This window comes from Kogia breviceps, chromosome 1 (genome assembly GCF_026419965.1).
Source record: "Kogia breviceps isolate mKogBre1 chromosome 1, mKogBre1 haplotype 1, whole genome shotgun sequence".
Taxonomy (NCBI): Eukaryota; Metazoa; Chordata; class Mammalia; order Artiodactyla; family Physeteridae; genus Kogia; species Kogia breviceps.
Genome location: NC_081310.1, coordinates 136,034,537 through 136,052,155, shown reverse-complemented (window position 1 = coordinate 136,052,155; position 17,619 = coordinate 136,034,537). Strand labels below are relative to the sequence as shown.

At 37.7% G+C, this 17,619-nt stretch overlaps 1 protein-coding gene across 1 annotated transcript; it reads left to right on the top strand.

The window, feature by feature from the left end:
• The first annotated feature begins 3,299 nt into the window (after positions 1–3,299).
• Positions 3,300–4,218, top strand: LOC131756057 (protein SET-like). Its single transcript, XM_059062816.2, has one exon. The coding sequence runs from the start codon at positions 3,300–3,302 to the stop codon at positions 4,176–4,178; it is 879 nt and encodes a 292-aa protein (XP_058918799.1). The 3' UTR covers positions 4,179–4,218.
• The last annotated feature ends 13,401 nt before the right edge of the window (positions 4,219–17,619 follow it).

Genomic DNA, 17,619 nt, shown 5'->3' with positions numbered 1-17,619 from the left:
TTTTGAGGAACCTCCATACTGTTTTCCATAGAGGCTGCACAAATTTACATTCCCACCATCAGTGTAGGAGGATTCCCTTTTCTCTGCACCCTCTCCAGCGTTTGTTATTTGTAGACTTTTTAATGATGGCCATTCTGACCAGTGTGAGGTTGTACCTCATTGTAGTTTTGATTTGCATTTCTTTAATAATTAGAGATGTTGAACATCTTTTCATGTGCCTCTTGGTCATCTGTGTGTCTTCTTTGGAGAAATGTCTATTTAGATCTTTGGCCCATTTTTTGATTGAGTTGTTTGTTTTTTTGTTATTGAGTTGTATGAGCTGTTTGTATATTTTGGAAATTAAGCCCTTGTCAGTCTCATCATTTGCAAACATTTTCTCCTATTGCATAGGTTGTCTTTTCATTTTGTTTATGGTTTCCTTCTGTGCAAAAGCCTGTAAGTTTTATTAGGTCCCATTTGTTTATTTTTGCTTTTATTTCTATTGCCTTGGGAGAATGACCTAAGAAAACATTGGTATGATTTATATCAAAGAATGTTTTGCCTATGTTCTCTTCTAGGAGTTTTATGGTGTCTTGTCTTATAGTTAAGTCTTTAAGCCATTTTGAGTTTGTTTTTGAAAACACAACCATACAAAATCTATGGGATGCAGCAAAAGCAGTGTTTAGAGGGAAGTTCATAGAGATACAGGTCTTCTTCAAAAAATAAGAGAAATCTCAAATAAACAACCTAACCTGCCACCTAAAAGAATTAGAAAAAGAAGAACAAACAAAACCTAAAGTCAGCAGAAGGAGGGAAATAATAAAGATTTCAGAGGAAATAAATAAAATAGAGATTTAAAAAAACAATAGAAAAAAATCAAAACCAAGAGCTGGTTCTTTTTATTTATTTATTATTTTTTTGCGGTATGCGGGCCTCTCACTGTTGTGGCCTCTCCCGTTGCAGAGCACAGGCTCCGGACGTGCAGGCTCAGTGGCCATCACTCACAGGCCTAGCCACTCCGTGGCATGTAGGATCTTCCCAGACCGGGGCACGAACCTGTGTCCCCTGCATCGGCAGGTGGACTCTCAACCGCTGCGCCACCAGGGAAGTCCGAGAGCTGGTTCTTTGAAATGGTAAACAAAATCGATCTTGGCCAGGCTCACAAAGAAGAAAAGAGAGAGGACCTGAATAAACAAAATAAGAAATGAAAGAGGAGAAATAATAACCAATACCACAGAAATACAAAAAAAACCATAAGATAATACTATGAACAATTATATGTCAACAAATTTGACAACCTAGTAGAAATGGACAAGTTTCTAGAAACATATAGCTCACCAAAACTGAATCAAGAAGAAATAGATAATTTGAACAGACCAATCACTAGAAGTGAAATAGAATCTGTAAAAAAAGAAAAATTAAAAAAAAAACCCTCCCTGCAAACAAAAGCCCAGGATCAGATGGCTTCACTGGAGAATTCAACCAAACATATAGAGAAGAACTTATACCAATCCTTCTCAAACTCTTCCAAAAACTTGAAGAGGGGTGAATACTCCCAAAGTCGTTCTTTGAAACCACCATCATCCTGTTACCAAAACCAGACAAAGACAATACAAAAAAGAAAATTACAGGCCAATATCTTTGATAAATATAGATGCAAAATTTCTTAACAATACATTAGCAAACCAAATCTAACAACACATAAAAAAGATCCTATACCATGACCAAGCTGGATTCATCCCAGGATCACAAGGATGGTTTAACCTATGCAAATCAACCAATTAGATGCACCACATCAACAAAAGAAAAGACAAAAATCACATGATCTTCTCAATAGACACGTAAAAAGCATTGGGTAAAATTCAACATCCATTTATGACAAAAACTCTTACCAAAGGGGGTATAGAGGGAACATATCTCAACATAACAAAAGCTATTTATGACAAAACCACAGTAATTGTAATACACAAAACAGTGAAAAGTTGAAAGCTTTCCTGCTAAAATCTGGAACAAGACAAGGATGCCCACTCTTACCACTTCTATTCAACATAGTATCAGAAGTCCTAACCACAGAAATCACATAAGAAAAGAAATAAATGGTATCCAGATTGGAAGAGAAGAAGTAAAGTTGTCATTATATGCAGGTGACATGATACTGTATACAGAAAATCCTAAAGATGCCACACAAAAACTACTAGAACTGATAAATGAATTCAGCAAGGTAGCAGGATACAAGATTAACATACAGAAATCTGTTGCATTTCTTTACACTAACAATGAAATATCAGAAAGGGAAAATAAAAAACAATCCCTTTAAAACCACATCAAAAAAAATACTTAGGAATAAACCTGACCAAGTAGGTGAAAAGACTTATATGCTGAGAACTATAAAACATTGATAAAGGAAATTGAAGACGATTCAAAGAAATGGAAAGATACCCCATGCTCTTGTATTGAAAGAATTAATATTGTTAAAATGGCCATACTTCCAAGCAATCTACAGATTTAATGTGATCCCTATCAAATTACCTGTAACATTTTTCACAGAACTAGAACAAATAATCCTAAATTTTATATGGAATCATAAAAGACTCAGATTGCCAAAGCAATCCTGAGGAAAAAGAACAAAGCAGGAGGCATAACCATCCCAAGACTTCAGACAATACTACAAAGCTGCAGTAATCAAAACAGCATGCTATTGGCATAAAAACAGACATATGGATCAATGGAACAGAATAGAGAGCCCAGAAATAAACCCACACACCTACAGTCAGTTAATCTTCAACAAAGGAGGCAAGAATATACAATAGAGAAAAGACTCTCTTTGGCAAGTCATGTTGGGAAGGCTGGAGAACTGCATGTAAACTAATAAAGTTAGAACACACCCTCACACCATACAAAAAATAAACTCAAATGTCTATGTTCTTATCCCAAGTTATAGGTCAGCAGTTTTAGTAGCAAGGAGCTAAAAAAGTTACTCATTCAGCATTTTTTAAGAAAAAGGGGGGACTTACCTGGTGGTCCAGGGGTTAAGACTTCACCTTCCAATGGGTGAGGGTTCGATCCCTGGTCAGGGAGCTAAGATCACACATGTCTCATGGCCAAAAAACCAAAACATAAAACAGAAGCAATATTGTAACAAATTCAATAAAAACTTTAAAAATGGTCCCCATCTAAAAATTTTTTTTTAATAATAAATAAATAAATAAAAGAAAACAGAGATTTAACTAAAGGATACTGATAAATTGAAAAGTTATGAGTTCTCAGAGCTCCTGGTACGAGCTTCTTCCCTTTGGTGGATTCTTGGCTTTTCTCCCAGCATGGCCCCCAAACACCAATCTTCACTTCCACCCCAAGCAAAGAAACCGAAGAAACCGAGACGGACTCCTGCCTCCAGGCCAGAGAAAACGTCTGCTTCTCCGAACTTGCCAAAGGAAGAAAAAGAACAGCAAGAAGCAATTGAACATATTGATGAAGTACAAAATGAAATAGACAGACTTAACGAACAAGCCAGTGAGGAGATTTTGAAAGTAGAACAGAAATATAACAAACTCCGCCAACCATTTTTTCAGAAGAGGTCGGAATTGATCGCCAAAATCCCAAATTTTGGGGTAACAACATTTGTTAACCATCCACAAGTGTCTGCACTGCTTGGGGAGGAGGATGAAGAGGCGCTGCATTATTTGACAAGAGTCGAAGTGACAGAATTTGAAGATATTAAATCAGGTTACAGAATAGATTTTTATTTTGATGAAAACCCTTACTTTGAAAATAAAGTTCTTTCCAAAGAATTTCATCTGAATGAGAGGGGTGATCCATCTTCAAAGTCCACTGAAATCAAATGGAAATCCGGAAAGGATTTGACAAAACGTTCAAGTCAAACGCAGAATAAAGCCAGCAGGAAGAGACAGCATGAGGAACCAGAAAGCTTCTTCACCTGGTTTACTGATCATTCTGATGCAGGTGCAGATGAGTTAGGAGAGGTCATCAAAGGTGATATTTGGCCAAATCCATTACAGTGCTACTTGGTTCCAGACATGGATGATGAGGAAGGGGAAGGAGAAGAAGATGATGATGATGATGAAGAGGAGGAAGGGTTGGAAGATATTGATGAAGAAGGGGATGAGGATGAAGGTGAAGAAGATGAAGATGATGATGAGGGGGAGGAAGGAGAGGAAGATGAAGGAGAAGATGACTAATGGAACACTGATGGATTCCAACCTTCCTTTTTTAATTTTCTCCAGTCCCTGAGAGCAAGTTGCAGTCTTTTTTTTTTTTTTTTTTTTTCCCCTCCTTCTCCTCTTGTGCTCAATTGCCCTGTTTTTGAGGTCTCTTTTCTCCTTTATACCATGGCTCACAACTTATTTTGGGGGGAAATACCTTGAGCAGAATTCAGTGGGAAAAGAATCTCTACCCCTTTCTGTTCCAAATTCATTTTTATCCCTTCCTGTCTCAACAAAAACTTTATGGAATCAACACCACCATGCTCTGTGGGAAAAAAGAAAAACCTTCTGCTCCCTTAGCTCTGCTGGAAGCTGGAGGGTGCTAGGCCCCTGTGTAGTAGTGCATAGAATTCTAGCTTTTTTCCTCCTTTCTCTGTATATTGGGCTCAGAGATTACACTGTGTCTCTATGTGAATATGGACAGTTAGCATTTACCAACATGTATCTGTCTAATTTCTCTTGTTTAAAAAAAGAAAAAAAAAACTTAAAAAAATGGGGTTATAGAAGGTCAGCAAAGGGTGGGTTTGAGATGTTTGGGTGGGTTAAGTGGGCATTTTGACAACATGGCTTCTCCTTTGGCATGTTTAATTGTGATGTTTAACGGACATCCTTGCAGTTTAAGATGACACTTTTAAAATAAAATTCTCTCCTAATGATGACTTGAGCCCTGCCACTCGATGGGAGAAGCAGCAGAACCTGTAGGATCTTATTTGCAATTGACATTCTCTATTGTAATTTTGTTCCTGTTTATTTTTAAATTTTTCTTTTTGTTTCACTGGAAAGGAAAGATGATGCTCAGTTTTAAACGTTAAAAGTGTACAAGTTGCTTTGTTACAATAAAACTAAATGTGTACACAAAGGATTTGATGCTTTTCTCTCAGAACAGATATACTTAATATGACTTTCCAAGTTTGACTTGTATAATGTTACTGTCGAACTTTGTCACCTTAACTTCGTATTTTTTGATAATGCACTTTTGCAGGATGACCTCAGGGCTATGTTGATTGAGTAAAGGGATTTGAATCAATGTATTAATGTCTCCATAGCTGGGAACCCATCATGGGTACAATTTGACATCAGTTTCTGAAATTTTTCACATCATTTGGGATATCAGATTGCTGAAAACTCAGTTCTGAATATGTTGTACCCTTGATTTGTATCTCAAATTGGCATTTGAAAATATGGGCTTTTATTTACCTGGATGTAATAGTGCCTGCCACCACCATCAGACAGACCTGGTGCTCTACTGCCGAGTTAATACACAGGACGATTGTTGGCATGTCTTCACTGGCACTGTAAAATGTGGCCGAGAAGACAGGCTTTCAGAGTAAGAAGTCCGTATTGGTGGTAAGAAACTCAGGAGTACTTTTGTCTCAAAGTACCAGCTCTTTTAGCATATAGCTCTCAAATGAGACCTGTCTGTGTGAATCTGGGGCGGGGGGAAATGATGGACTCTGCTCTGTCTGCTAAATGCCATTGTGCATAAATCACATTTTGAGAAGCTACCTAATGCATAAGCTTTTTAATGCTGTAAAATATAGTAGCTGAAATTAAATGCCACTTAGCTTTTTCAGAGATGAATTAATGGACCGCCTGGTCAAATTCAAAGCTTTTTGATGTATAAAAACTTTATAAATGGAACTATTCCATCAATAGGCAAAGTGTAATGAAAACCTATCTAGATGGATAGTATGTAATTTCTACACAGGTCTCTGTAGCAAATACATCACTGTATACTGGTCAGGAATCTTGCTCCAATAAAGGAACATAAAGATTAAAAAAAAAAAAAAAAAAAAAGAAAAGTTATGCCCTACTTCCCATTTGCATTTTTGCTTTAACAGTACTAATTCTCCTTGAGGCACTTCAAATGTCTTATTGAATAAATGGAAAGACACAAACAAGGAGGTGCAGGGACAAAGCTCTATTTGGGGACATATCATCCTTACTACAAATATCCTTAACATAAATAGTTGAAAAATAATTTAGTTTGGTTATCATTTTGAACCATGTCATATGTTACTGACATGTTACTGACTTCCCTAAGATGTACACCCTGTTACAATCAGCTATAAATTAAATCGCAGGACCAACATGCCTGGTGTGTTCAGTGGGATTACAGGTGGTACAGTAGGCAAGACAGTTATTCTGAGGCTTTCTCAGGCCTTCAAATCCTCTTTGTGATCAATATTATTCAACCCCTCTTAAGGATGTTATTTGTTGGCTACCGTCCAGACATCTCCCCTACCCACACAGCCACTGCTTCCTCCTTCTTGAAAGAACAGACTTCCCTCAATACATAACCTGGAAATGCCTAAGCTTTCCCAGCCCACATTGCAGATAAGTCAGGGACATATGACCCTAATGTGACTGACGGTACTTGGGCTCTGCACCTGAGATCTAGAAAGGGTTTTCCTTCCCAATACAAAAAAGAAATGCTCTTCTTTTTTTTTTTTTTGCCGGAACATGTTATATCTGAATATAATGCCTACAACTGCTGTAGTTATTTTGCAACCAAAAAAAGTGAATGCTGATAATATGCGGAATTGAGAAGAAATATGGAAAATTCTGTGTCCTAGACTTCGGTGAGTCACTTGTACAAACCCTGGAACTGCCCTGCCTCTGGGCTTCTTGTTGTGTGATTAATTCAATGTACTTTTTTACCCGCTATTTTGTTCTTTGTAGCCAATTCTCTTTTCTCATTACAGTCTACTCGCCTCATTTTGTCTGCATTTTATACATTATCTAGTATGTGCGTCAGGCTGATGTGCTATTTGCCACCCAGGAGCCTGTTGCTTGGCATTGAACTTCTATTGTTCCCACTGGCTGGTGCAGAGCCCTTGGTTCACAGTTCCACCAATATTAAATGAGCACTGATGATGTTCTGGGCACCATATTCAGGACTGGGAGATGCATAAGCATAAGTCCTATCTTTGAGAAGATATCTGTGTATTGAGAAACAAACAGATAACTCAAAATAATGTGGCAAATACATGATGATGTTATATGCGGATTACATATGGTCAGAAGACCTGAATGATCTCTATCTGTCTTTCTTTACTCTTAATTCTTGTTTAGGGTGTGGAAGTCAGAAAATGGGGACCTACAGGGTCATGCTAACATTAGCTATTCCCTCACTGACATTTGGACATTTTTATTCGTCTAGAAGAATCCTTATTTCAATATTTGCAATAGCTGTTGAAACCCTTTCCCATTCTTCAAGCCTTAATCACATCACTCCCACAACCCACATAATTATCATTCATCTAAACAAATAACCTTGACTCTCGTTTTGCTGAGCCATCAGGGCTTGCTACTCCATTCCTTTGGCATTCCTTTCATTCACCCCTGCCTTTGAGAAAGTGTCCTTTTATGTAACCAAGGCTAATCCTTCCTCCTTTGTCTGTGCCTTTCATTCAACAAATATTTACTGAGTGCCTATTAAGTGTGAAGTACTGGAAATATCAAGATGAAAAAGATATAGATTTTGCTTTCAGAGAGTTGCTATTTATTTACAGTATCTAGCCTAGGTCTGACACATAGTAAATATTCAGAAAGTGTAATTGTTTTCTTTTGCCTTGATACCCTTTTCCCTCATGCTTTTGTTCAGTCTCTTCCTTTCCACCAGCTCCTTCCCAATAGCCTAATACTCAGGCCTCTCTGTTTTTTCACTAAAACCTTTCCTTGACCTTTTTGCTTCCTGAAGTCATATCTGAATCCTCCTTTACTCTTTATCTATGTCCACCAAATTCTTTTCTCTCCATTCCCTCCACCTACTTTGTGCATGCCCTCATCACACTGACATCTCTGGGTCTTCTTACCTTTAGTCTTTCCTGCTCCAATCCATCTTCTGCTTAAAGCACCACTTTGATCATGTTATCTTCTGATCAGAAGTCTTCAGTGGATTGCTATCCTCTAACAATAAAATCTGTTATCTTGGACTCACTTTCAGAGTCTTCCACAACATGGCCCTAATTGTCTTTCCAAACGTGCCCAACTTTTCCCTACACTTAAGTACTGCTCCATCCACCTGCGCGTATGCTCTCCTTTCCCATTTCTCTGCACTTGTTAACTTTGTTCACTCATTCTAGTAATTCATTGGCTTTTATTCCCGACTGTTAAAAAAAAATCTTGGTTCTTTGCTTTTTGTTGTTAATATCTTGGCTAAGAGTCTTGGATAGTAGGAAATTCAGGTCTTCTGACGGGATAGTGGAGATGATACTTTAAGCTGGGAAAATTTGAGTGCCGTTCATATCTAAAGGCTTACATGTCCATGCAGAGAGTGACCCAGTTATCTGAAATGGTGAGGAGCTAATAGCATTGGAGGAAGGGGTTGAGAGTGATGGGTTAGAACTGGGTATTTCATTTAATGAACCTGATTTCGGACGCAGACAGCAGTAAGTGGCAGTAGGAGCTGGAAGCATGATCTTAGTTCCCGGGCTGGGAGTCCTAACTGCTAGACCACAGAGGCCAGCTGCTAGGGCCTGGGTCCTTAGTTCTTGCCTGCCTTGTCAGGAATGAATTCAGGTGAGGAGGCAGAAGGTAAAGAGAAAAGTAAAAAGTTTACTGGAAAAGCAAAGTACATGTGGAAATACGCACGGACGAACTCAGAAAGAGTCGCGCCTTTGGGAAGTTTAAATCCTTTATAAGGGGGCAGTTTTCTGGGTTTTTGTTTCCCTTCTGGCCAATCATCTTGCTTTGTCTCTTCTGGCTAATTAGTCTCAGGACCTTCCTCACAGTTGCACATGCACCTGTCGGTCAAGATGAATCCCGCAGTAAAGGTGTCTGGGAGAAGCAAGACGCATTATGGCCTATCCCCCCACTTTTGACCCCCAAGGAGACTTTCTGTGCATGCGTAGTGTCTCCCTTGTCCCAAGGAGGTGGGGAGCCGAGATCCCTTGATCCTTTATTCAAACAGTGTTCTGCCCCTCTTTGTTCTTGCCATGACTGTTATCTTAAGACATCCACAAGAGACAAAGCTTGGGTATTTACCCTGTCTCTGTCATTGCTTCCATTTCGGAGAGCAAACAGGAGACTCATTTTAAATGCCTAACCTGAAACCCACCTATCTCCAATCTCAGGAAATGCAAACAGGAGGCTAGTTGTAAGTGTCTGGCCTGAAGCCCACTTTTTCCTGCCACATGAAATGTAAACAGAAGGCCAGTTGTAAATGTCTAACCTGGAGCCAGCCCATCTGTCTCCTGCCTCAAACCCTGGATTTACATGGCTTTGCAATCAATGTTATTTGAAGTTGCACTTGTATTGATGTTATATTGAATGATAAACTTAATTTATTAAATCATCCATGTTGTGTTTATTGAACTAAGTGGCTCAACTAGATCTTTTCCTGGAGTCCTTGGAAAGGTGTGTCCACTGTATAGGCACTTATAAGTCATTTATTGAGTATTTACTGCTAAGTAATGGATGGTTTGATAGTGGGAGGTGTGACTAGTGAGGAAACTAATTTTATTTATGTAACTTACTGGGAACCGGGTTCCTTTATTTTATAACACCTCTCAACTTTGGCATATAAAGGAGTTAGTAAGCTTAAAATTTTTTAAGGCTAAAAATATTTAAAAAATTTTTTTCTTAATATAAAAACAATACATATTCATGTTAAGAATTTGGAAAATACAGAGAATAATAAGTAAAAAATAAGTAAAAAATACAGAGAATAATAAGTAAAATAATAAGTAATAAGTAAAAAAATAATAATAAGTAAAAAATACAGAGGCCCGCGTACCACCAAAAGAAAGAAAATCTCCTTGTATGTATTTTTATATATGTGTATAAAAGCCAAGATGTTTAAAAATATGTTAAGCTATTTAAAATGTTAATTTAAACATATATGATATATAAGGTATATCTATCTTTTTTGTGTGTGGTACGCGGGCCTCTCACTGTTGTGGCCTCTCCCGTTGTGGAGCACAGGCTCCGGACGCGCAGGCTCAGCGGCCATGGCTCACGGGCCTAGGCGCTCCGCGGCATGTGGGATCCTCCCAGACCAGGGCACAAACCCGTGTCCTCTGCATCGGCAGGCAGACTCTCAACCACTGCACCACCAGGGAAGCCCAAGGTATAGCTAGCTATCTTTAACATACATTATCTTCATACATACACATAAATCTTTAAGATGTATGTGTGTGTATATGTATATTAGTCTCATAAAATGTGTTAAAACAGTTTGACTTATTTACATGTGGTTAGGCTAGCCAGACTTAATCTTTCCTAATTAGACATTTTATTAGATTTTTATAAACATGACATTGTTTTCCAAAAAGAAATTAATTTGAACTATATATATATATATTATACAATTATATACAATATCTTTGTTTAAATGACCAAGTTATATCTTTTACCTAAAGGTATTAAACGTAAGAAAAACAAATTTCCTTGCAGTGGAGTTTTTGTTAAGTTGATAGTACTTGTTTTTTTAGAATGCTTACCAGGTTTGAAATTGAATATTTGTTCTCTGGTTTTGCCTTGGGTTGTTTGATGTTGATTGGGGAATAGCTTGCCTGGGGCCTTCCTAAACCCACATTGAAACCATTTCCTCACCTGGCGATTTCATGTCAGAAAAGTTCTGTGAACTTGTATCATATTTTCTCCCTGGCACAATGTTACCATGTTATCTGGGGAGCTCCTATAAATATATATTTACGAGCATAAGGATGGTAAATTGATTGTGGAGAATTCCCTTTATACATACAGAGGAAATATTTTTTAACAAAACTCCTAAGTCTAACACTGCCAAGAATATGAAACCCCAAATCCCTAGCCTGTGTAAATGTGTAATTATCTGTGAAACTAGATTTTTTTTTTCAGTCAAAACACAGTTTGGTCCCCATCACCTGTAGGTAATTAGCTGGGATTACAGGGTGCATCTGGCCATCCTTTTAGAAATCAGTCTCTGTTATGCAGAACAAATAAGGTTTCTGAGCCTGGAGACAACCCCCTGCTAACCTTGGTGAAATAGCAATAGCACTCACAGCAGCTCTTCTTTGATTAAAAATTAATGGTGATGTGGGCGCTGCGAATTAATTATGAGCTGTGAAATCTATGTCTGATACATTTAAGAAAAAATGAAAACTATGCTCAAAACAGACTATTTTCAGTACCTTTTCCTCCATACAAAAAAAAAAGTTTTAATTGATTTCAATAATTTTTTTCCCTTAAAGAACAATGTTAACTACATGTTTTGTTCTTCTATGATTTTTTAAAAAATCTCAAATAGTATTTTCTTCCAAATAATTCTAATAAAATTGGCAATGCATTCTTAATTTTGTTAGCAATTTGAGTACAAGAATGTTTATATTTTATGGAAGGCTTAGAACAATGAGAATGAAATCAGAAGAGATTTGTTATTTACTATTCTCTATTACTTGTTTAATATTTGTTTTAGTTAATTATTAGAATTACAGGAAATATGTTTTGCATGAAATATTTCAGTATGAAGGAACAGATGCTTGGGAAGATATAAAATAATTCTTTTGCCTTGGGAACTTTTTCTCCCATTTTTCATGATTTGGTATTTGGTGCTTTTCCAAGGTGTTCTAGTTGCTTAATGAGGCCTGGGAAAGATGAGATGACAGGCTTATTGGAAGTGCTAATTTTTACAAATGGCTTCCTTCAGGATTTGCCCTCAAGATTTCACTACCCTATGTTTTCAAAGCAAAATCTTGATGTAAGGTACTAAGGTTCTGAAATATTTGTGGGATACATATTCTCCTCCATCCCCCCTGCCTGCCTGCCTTCCTCCCTTCTCTTTCCTCCTTTCTTTCCCCACTTCCTCCCTACCTTCCTTCCTTGGAAAGGGAATATTGCCTGCCATTGCAGTAAACAAAGAATGTTGTCTGCCATCAAGCCATCAACCACTCCAGTGGCCAAATGTGTGCCCTGAGGGGAATTCAGGATGGAGAAAATCAGGAAGCATTCTGTGCTCTGGATACTGGCCCTAGATAGTTAAGATGCATATCTAAGGAATCATTTCAGTGGGCCCAGACTCTTCCATCTTCCCATACATAGAAAAGCACTAAAAACTTTAAATTGAGATGTCTGTTCTCTATGATTAGCAGTAATCTTTTGATGTTTGGCTACAGGTTTTTTTGTTTTCTGTTTTTTTTTTTTTTTAACAAAAAGTCCTATATATCCTGGCTCCTCCTTTACCTCTTCTGAGCAGTTCCTCAGAGGTATCTGAGAGCTGTCTCCAGGCTATAGTCCTCAGTAAGGTCCCCAAATGAAACTTAACTTCCAACTTTTAGGTTATGCCTTTTTCTTCAGTTGACCTTCCCTCCCTCCCTCCTTCCCTCTTTTCCTCACTTCTTTCCTCCCTCCCTACATCCCTTCTTCCTTCCTTCCTTCTCTTCTTTTTCCTTCTCCTTAATTTATGTATTCAATCATTTACTCATCCTTCATTATTGATTACCTTCTAGATGCTCACTACATTTAGTTCTCTGAGGTGATCAGATAAAACAAAGCCCAACTGAGCCCTTATTTATTTTTTTAAGTTTATATCTTTTTTTTTTTTTTTTTTTTTTAAATTTTGGGCATGATGTGCAGCTTGTGGGATCTAAGTTCCCTGACCAGGTATTGAACCCGGGCCCACAGCAGTGAAAGCACCAAGTCCCAACCACTGGACTGCCAGGGAATTCCCTGAGCCCTTATTTAATCCTCCTAACACCCTATGATTTAGGGTTATTATTATTCTCATCTGCATTTAAGAAATTGAAGCTTGGAGATGTTAAGTCCTTGCTTGCCTAAGGTCATTGAGCTAATTAAAAATGAAAGGTCAGTCTTTTCTTCTCTCTTTGCCCGCCTCAGAGCAAACCCTCTCTTAGTGTATCAGAGATAACTCTGAACCCAGATCTGTCATTTTCCAGAATGAAAGCTCATTATGCTACACCATTCTGCATTCACACACAAAAGTGGAAAAATGCGTGAAAGAGGAAGTGTTGGCTACTTTAAGCAGAATCAACTAAACTTTAGAGGAATCCATGATGATAAAAACTTTGGGAAATCTTTGTAAGAATATGTACCACTTATTAAGTGCTGTTAGGTCCAGGAAATTTTCATATTTATCTCCAACTCTTACAGCAGTTCTGCAAAGGTTTCCCCCTTTACAGATGGAAAACTGTGGCCTAGTTTAGAAAGATTATCTTGCTGAAAATCACAGTCTAGTAAGAAGTTGAGGATTTGAATTCAGGTCTGTTTGATTTATGTTCTTTCCACTACACTACATGATGCCTGGAGGATGAAGCCAGAAGGACCAACTAAGCACTCTCATACATATTCTCTTATGTGTTTTTTTAGATTTTTTTTCTCTTTAAAAAAAATTTATTGGAGTATAGTTGATATACAATGTTGTGTTAGTTTCAGGTGTACAGCAAAGTGAATCTGTTATACATACACATATATCCACTCTTTCTTAGATTCTTTTCCCATATAGGCCATTAAAGAGTATTGAGTAGAGTTCCCTGTGCTATACAGTAGGTCCTATCTATTTTATATATAGTAGTGTGAGTATGTCAATCCTAATCTTCCAATTTATCCCTCCCCCACTTACCCCTGGGTAACCATAAATTAGTTTTCTATTAATACATCTGTAACTCTATTTCTGTTTTGTAGATAAGTTCAGTTGTACCCTTTTTTCAGATTCCACATGTAAGTGATATCATATGATATTTGTCTTTCTCTGTCTGACTTATTTCACTCAGTATGAGAATCTCTAGGTCCATCCATGTTGCTGCATATGGCATTATTTTGTTCCTATTTTTATGGCTGCATTGTATTCTCTTTTTTTCCCTTTCAGTTTATTTGAATTTTCCACAGTGCAAAACATGCTGTTGATTGTCAGCCACTGAATGGAATTTATTTATTTATTTATTTTTAAGTTTTATAACTTTAAGTATTTGCTGATTTTAAGTATAGTTGGAAGATAGGTTTTTTTTTTTTAATAGATCTTTTTTGGAGTATAACTGCTTCTCTTATTAAGTGCTTATTATGCCAGTGCTTCAGTGACTGAGGACAGACAAACTCTTCCCTCATAAAAACCTACTCTCTAGTTCATCTAATACTGAAGCCAAAGTTGTTTTTAGCCTATTGCCTATGAGAAAATTTCTTAAATGCTTATCTATTTTGGCTAAAAATGGTGCATAAAATAGAGCCATATTTCTGAAAATGTTAATTAGGAGATTGGTTTTCTGTTTTCATTAAGGACAGATGTCTTTTGTGAAGAGAGGAAAGAATAGAAGTTCAGTGTTTATGTAACACTGGGCCACGCTAACCATCACATTAACTGAGGGATAAAAGTCAGCTTTGGTGTGGAGTTTTCAGTTTTAAGTGTTTAGAGCCCTCTAGTTAAAAAGTTTCTGTGAAGTTGTTATGATTACATTTTATTCACAAAAGGAAAAGAGTAGAGGAAGTGACCTAAAGAAATAATAATAAAAAGCCAACATTTGTTGAGTGCTCACTGCATGCTAGGTACTGTGCCTTGTGTGTACACATAGAATTTAATGTAATCCTCACAGCAACTCTAGAATGAGATAACCTTAGAGTCCCCATTTCACAGAGAAGACTGAAGCACAGAGAAGTCAAGTAATATGGCCAAGGTCACACAGAAGAATGGGAATTTGAATCTAAGCAGCTGATGATACAGGTTAATTAAATTCACTCAGCAATTGCTCATCTCTCCCTTAATTTTGCACATGTAAACACAGTATCACATTTGTTTAATTTAATTCAACTGATAGTTTTGCTGTGAGCCCTCTAAAGTGTCATAATTTTTCATTGTCATCACCAAACATTTACTTAGCACCACCTCATGCTAGGTGGCCAACATACACAGTGTTTGACAAAAGCTAAGGTAATGTTTTTCTTCCAGGTCTTTTATTTGTGTCCTCTCAGTGTTGTATCTCTTCATATTCCTTCCGCAGAAAATGACAAGCTCTCTTCAGAATACCAATGATTTATTCCTTTCTATTCTTGTGTAAGACATAATTCAGATTATGGAAAGGGCCGTTTTCAGAAGCCTAAGTTTAGGTCAGGTAGCACAAACATGTGGGATTCATTCAGGTTCTAGTTTTTATAGCTTTCTAAAATCAGTGAGAACTGGAGTGTGTCTTGCTTTAAAATTTTTTGTTTATTTTTTCTTACAAGATAATCTTGAGGTGCAGTAAGAATCAAGGTCATAGGAAGCAAAGATCCATGCAAATGCAGGGCAAGGCTTTGGCTGTTTGGTTATGGGAGATCAGATAGTGGTTAAGTAAGGACCACTGCAGCTTCCCAGTCCCACCTCTGGCAGCAGGGAGCCGGGTCCATCCTGAGCTGCCTCTTTTTAGGCCATTCCTCATCCTTTGATGTGTTGTATCTGCATGTCATTCTCCAGCTCTGATCTCCAGCGTTTCATTGTCAGCCATGGATATGCACCCTGATGTTTCTCACTTCCATCCCAAGGCCAGCCCCAGGCAGACTGTTTAAAAAACAAAACAAACAAACAAACAAAAAACCTGTCTTGCTTCTCTGCAGATGGAATGTTTTACAAAGAGATAATCCAGCTGATTCTTTTCTCCCAGTTTGAGTAAGAATGAACTGGCCTCTGGGTCAGGAATGAGCTACACTGTCAGAAGAAAAGGCAGTTAATGATGGAAGTTTGTGCTCTTGGTTTTGGGTTCTTAAGAACTGATTCAGACACAAGTTCAAGAATTCAAGTCTCTATATTGCTACTCACTAGCCCCCTCTTTGAGTCTCAGTTTCCTCTTCCATGAACTCAAAAGTTGGTGCAAGAAGTCAAAGAGATGATTCATGCACAGTGGTTAGCATATGGCCTGATACATGCTGAGTGCTCAGTTAATGTTATTTATTACTGTTGTTGTTTTGGGCTTTTTTGTGTTTTTAAAATAAATTTATTTATTTAATTAATTTATTAATTTTGGCTATGTTGGGGATTCGTTGCTGCAAGTGAGCTTTCCCTAGTTGTGGCGAGCGGGGGCTACTCTTCGTTGTGGTGCATGGGCTTCCATTGCGGTGGCCGCTCTTGTTGCGGAGCACAGGCTCTAGGCGCGCGGGCTTTAGTAGTTGTGAAGCACGGGCTTAGTTGCTCCACGGCATGTGGGATCTTCCTGGACCAGGGCTCCAACCCATGTCCTCTGCACTGGCAGGCGGATTCTTAACCACTGCGCCACCAGGGAAGCCCTGTTGTTTTGGTTTTTATTTCATGGAGAAGGAAAAAGCATCCAACTTCTATTTTTAAATCTTCCCCAGAAACATGGTCACCAGTGTCCTACAAAACAACTAATAATGTTAACCCCTTCACACCAGCCTCATTCCCAGTGGAGCTAGGTGACTGTGCTTTGCCATATAAGCATGTAAGAGTGTAAGAGGCCCTTCAACTACTGAATGAGTTTTTCAGGGAGGCCTCCACTGACATCTTATTGTAAATTTCAACTCCCTCCTCTTCCCCATCTTCCATATCCTTCCCTACTTTTGACTCCTGATCTATCCATTTCAGAGGGATGTGTCTTTTAAAAATTATACTGTGATGGTGAATTTTAAAATTGCTCCTAGTAATTTTGTCAGGCAGTTTTCACTTTAGATGCTTTGTGGTTATATTGTTAGAAGCATGGAAATTAATATTTATATTACTTTCTTGGCATAATGTACTTCTTATCATTGTGTAAAGTCTCTCTTTAACCCTAATAGTACTTTCTGACTTAAATTTTCTTTTGCCTGAAATTAATATTAAAGCATCAATTTTCCTTTCTGTACAATGGAATATTACTCAGCAATAAAAAGGAACAGACTAGTGATACACCTGACAGGGATGAGTCTCAAAAACATTAAGATGAGTGAAAGAAGCCAGACAGAAAGATTAAATGCAGTAGAATTTCATTTAAAAACTCTAGGAAAAAAATCTAATTTATAGTGACAGAAAGCAGGTCAGTGGTTACTTGGGGTCAAGGTTGGTTAGAGGAATTGATTGGGAAGGGGCATAAGGAAACCTTTCAAGGTGAGGGAAATGTTCTGTACCTTGATTTGTAGTAGTAGTTACATGGCTGTATATATTTGTCAAAACTCACAAACTGTACTCTTAAATGGATGCCCGTTATTGTACATGAAATATGTTTTGATGAAGGTGAATAATAAAAAAAGATCTGATTTGATGGTTTCTGTTCCTTACAACATGAGCTTTTTTTGCCCTCATTGTGAATGATAGTTTAGTGCCACACAGATTTTTGAGTTGATAGTCATTTTCCCTCATATTTCAAACCTGTTATTCTATTATCTGTGTATCATTGCTGAGGAGAACTCAGTCAGTCCAATTGCTAACATGTCTTGTTTTCCTTCTTCCAGCAGCGTTGAAGATTTACTTTTTGTTTTGGAAGTTGTACGTTTTCACTAAGATGTATATAGTTGTTGATTT

Coding starts and splice junctions, on each gene's coding strand:
- LOC131756057 (XM_059062816.2), top strand. CDS start 3,300: ATGGCCCCCAAACACCAATCTTCACTTCCACCCCAAGCAAAGAAACCG.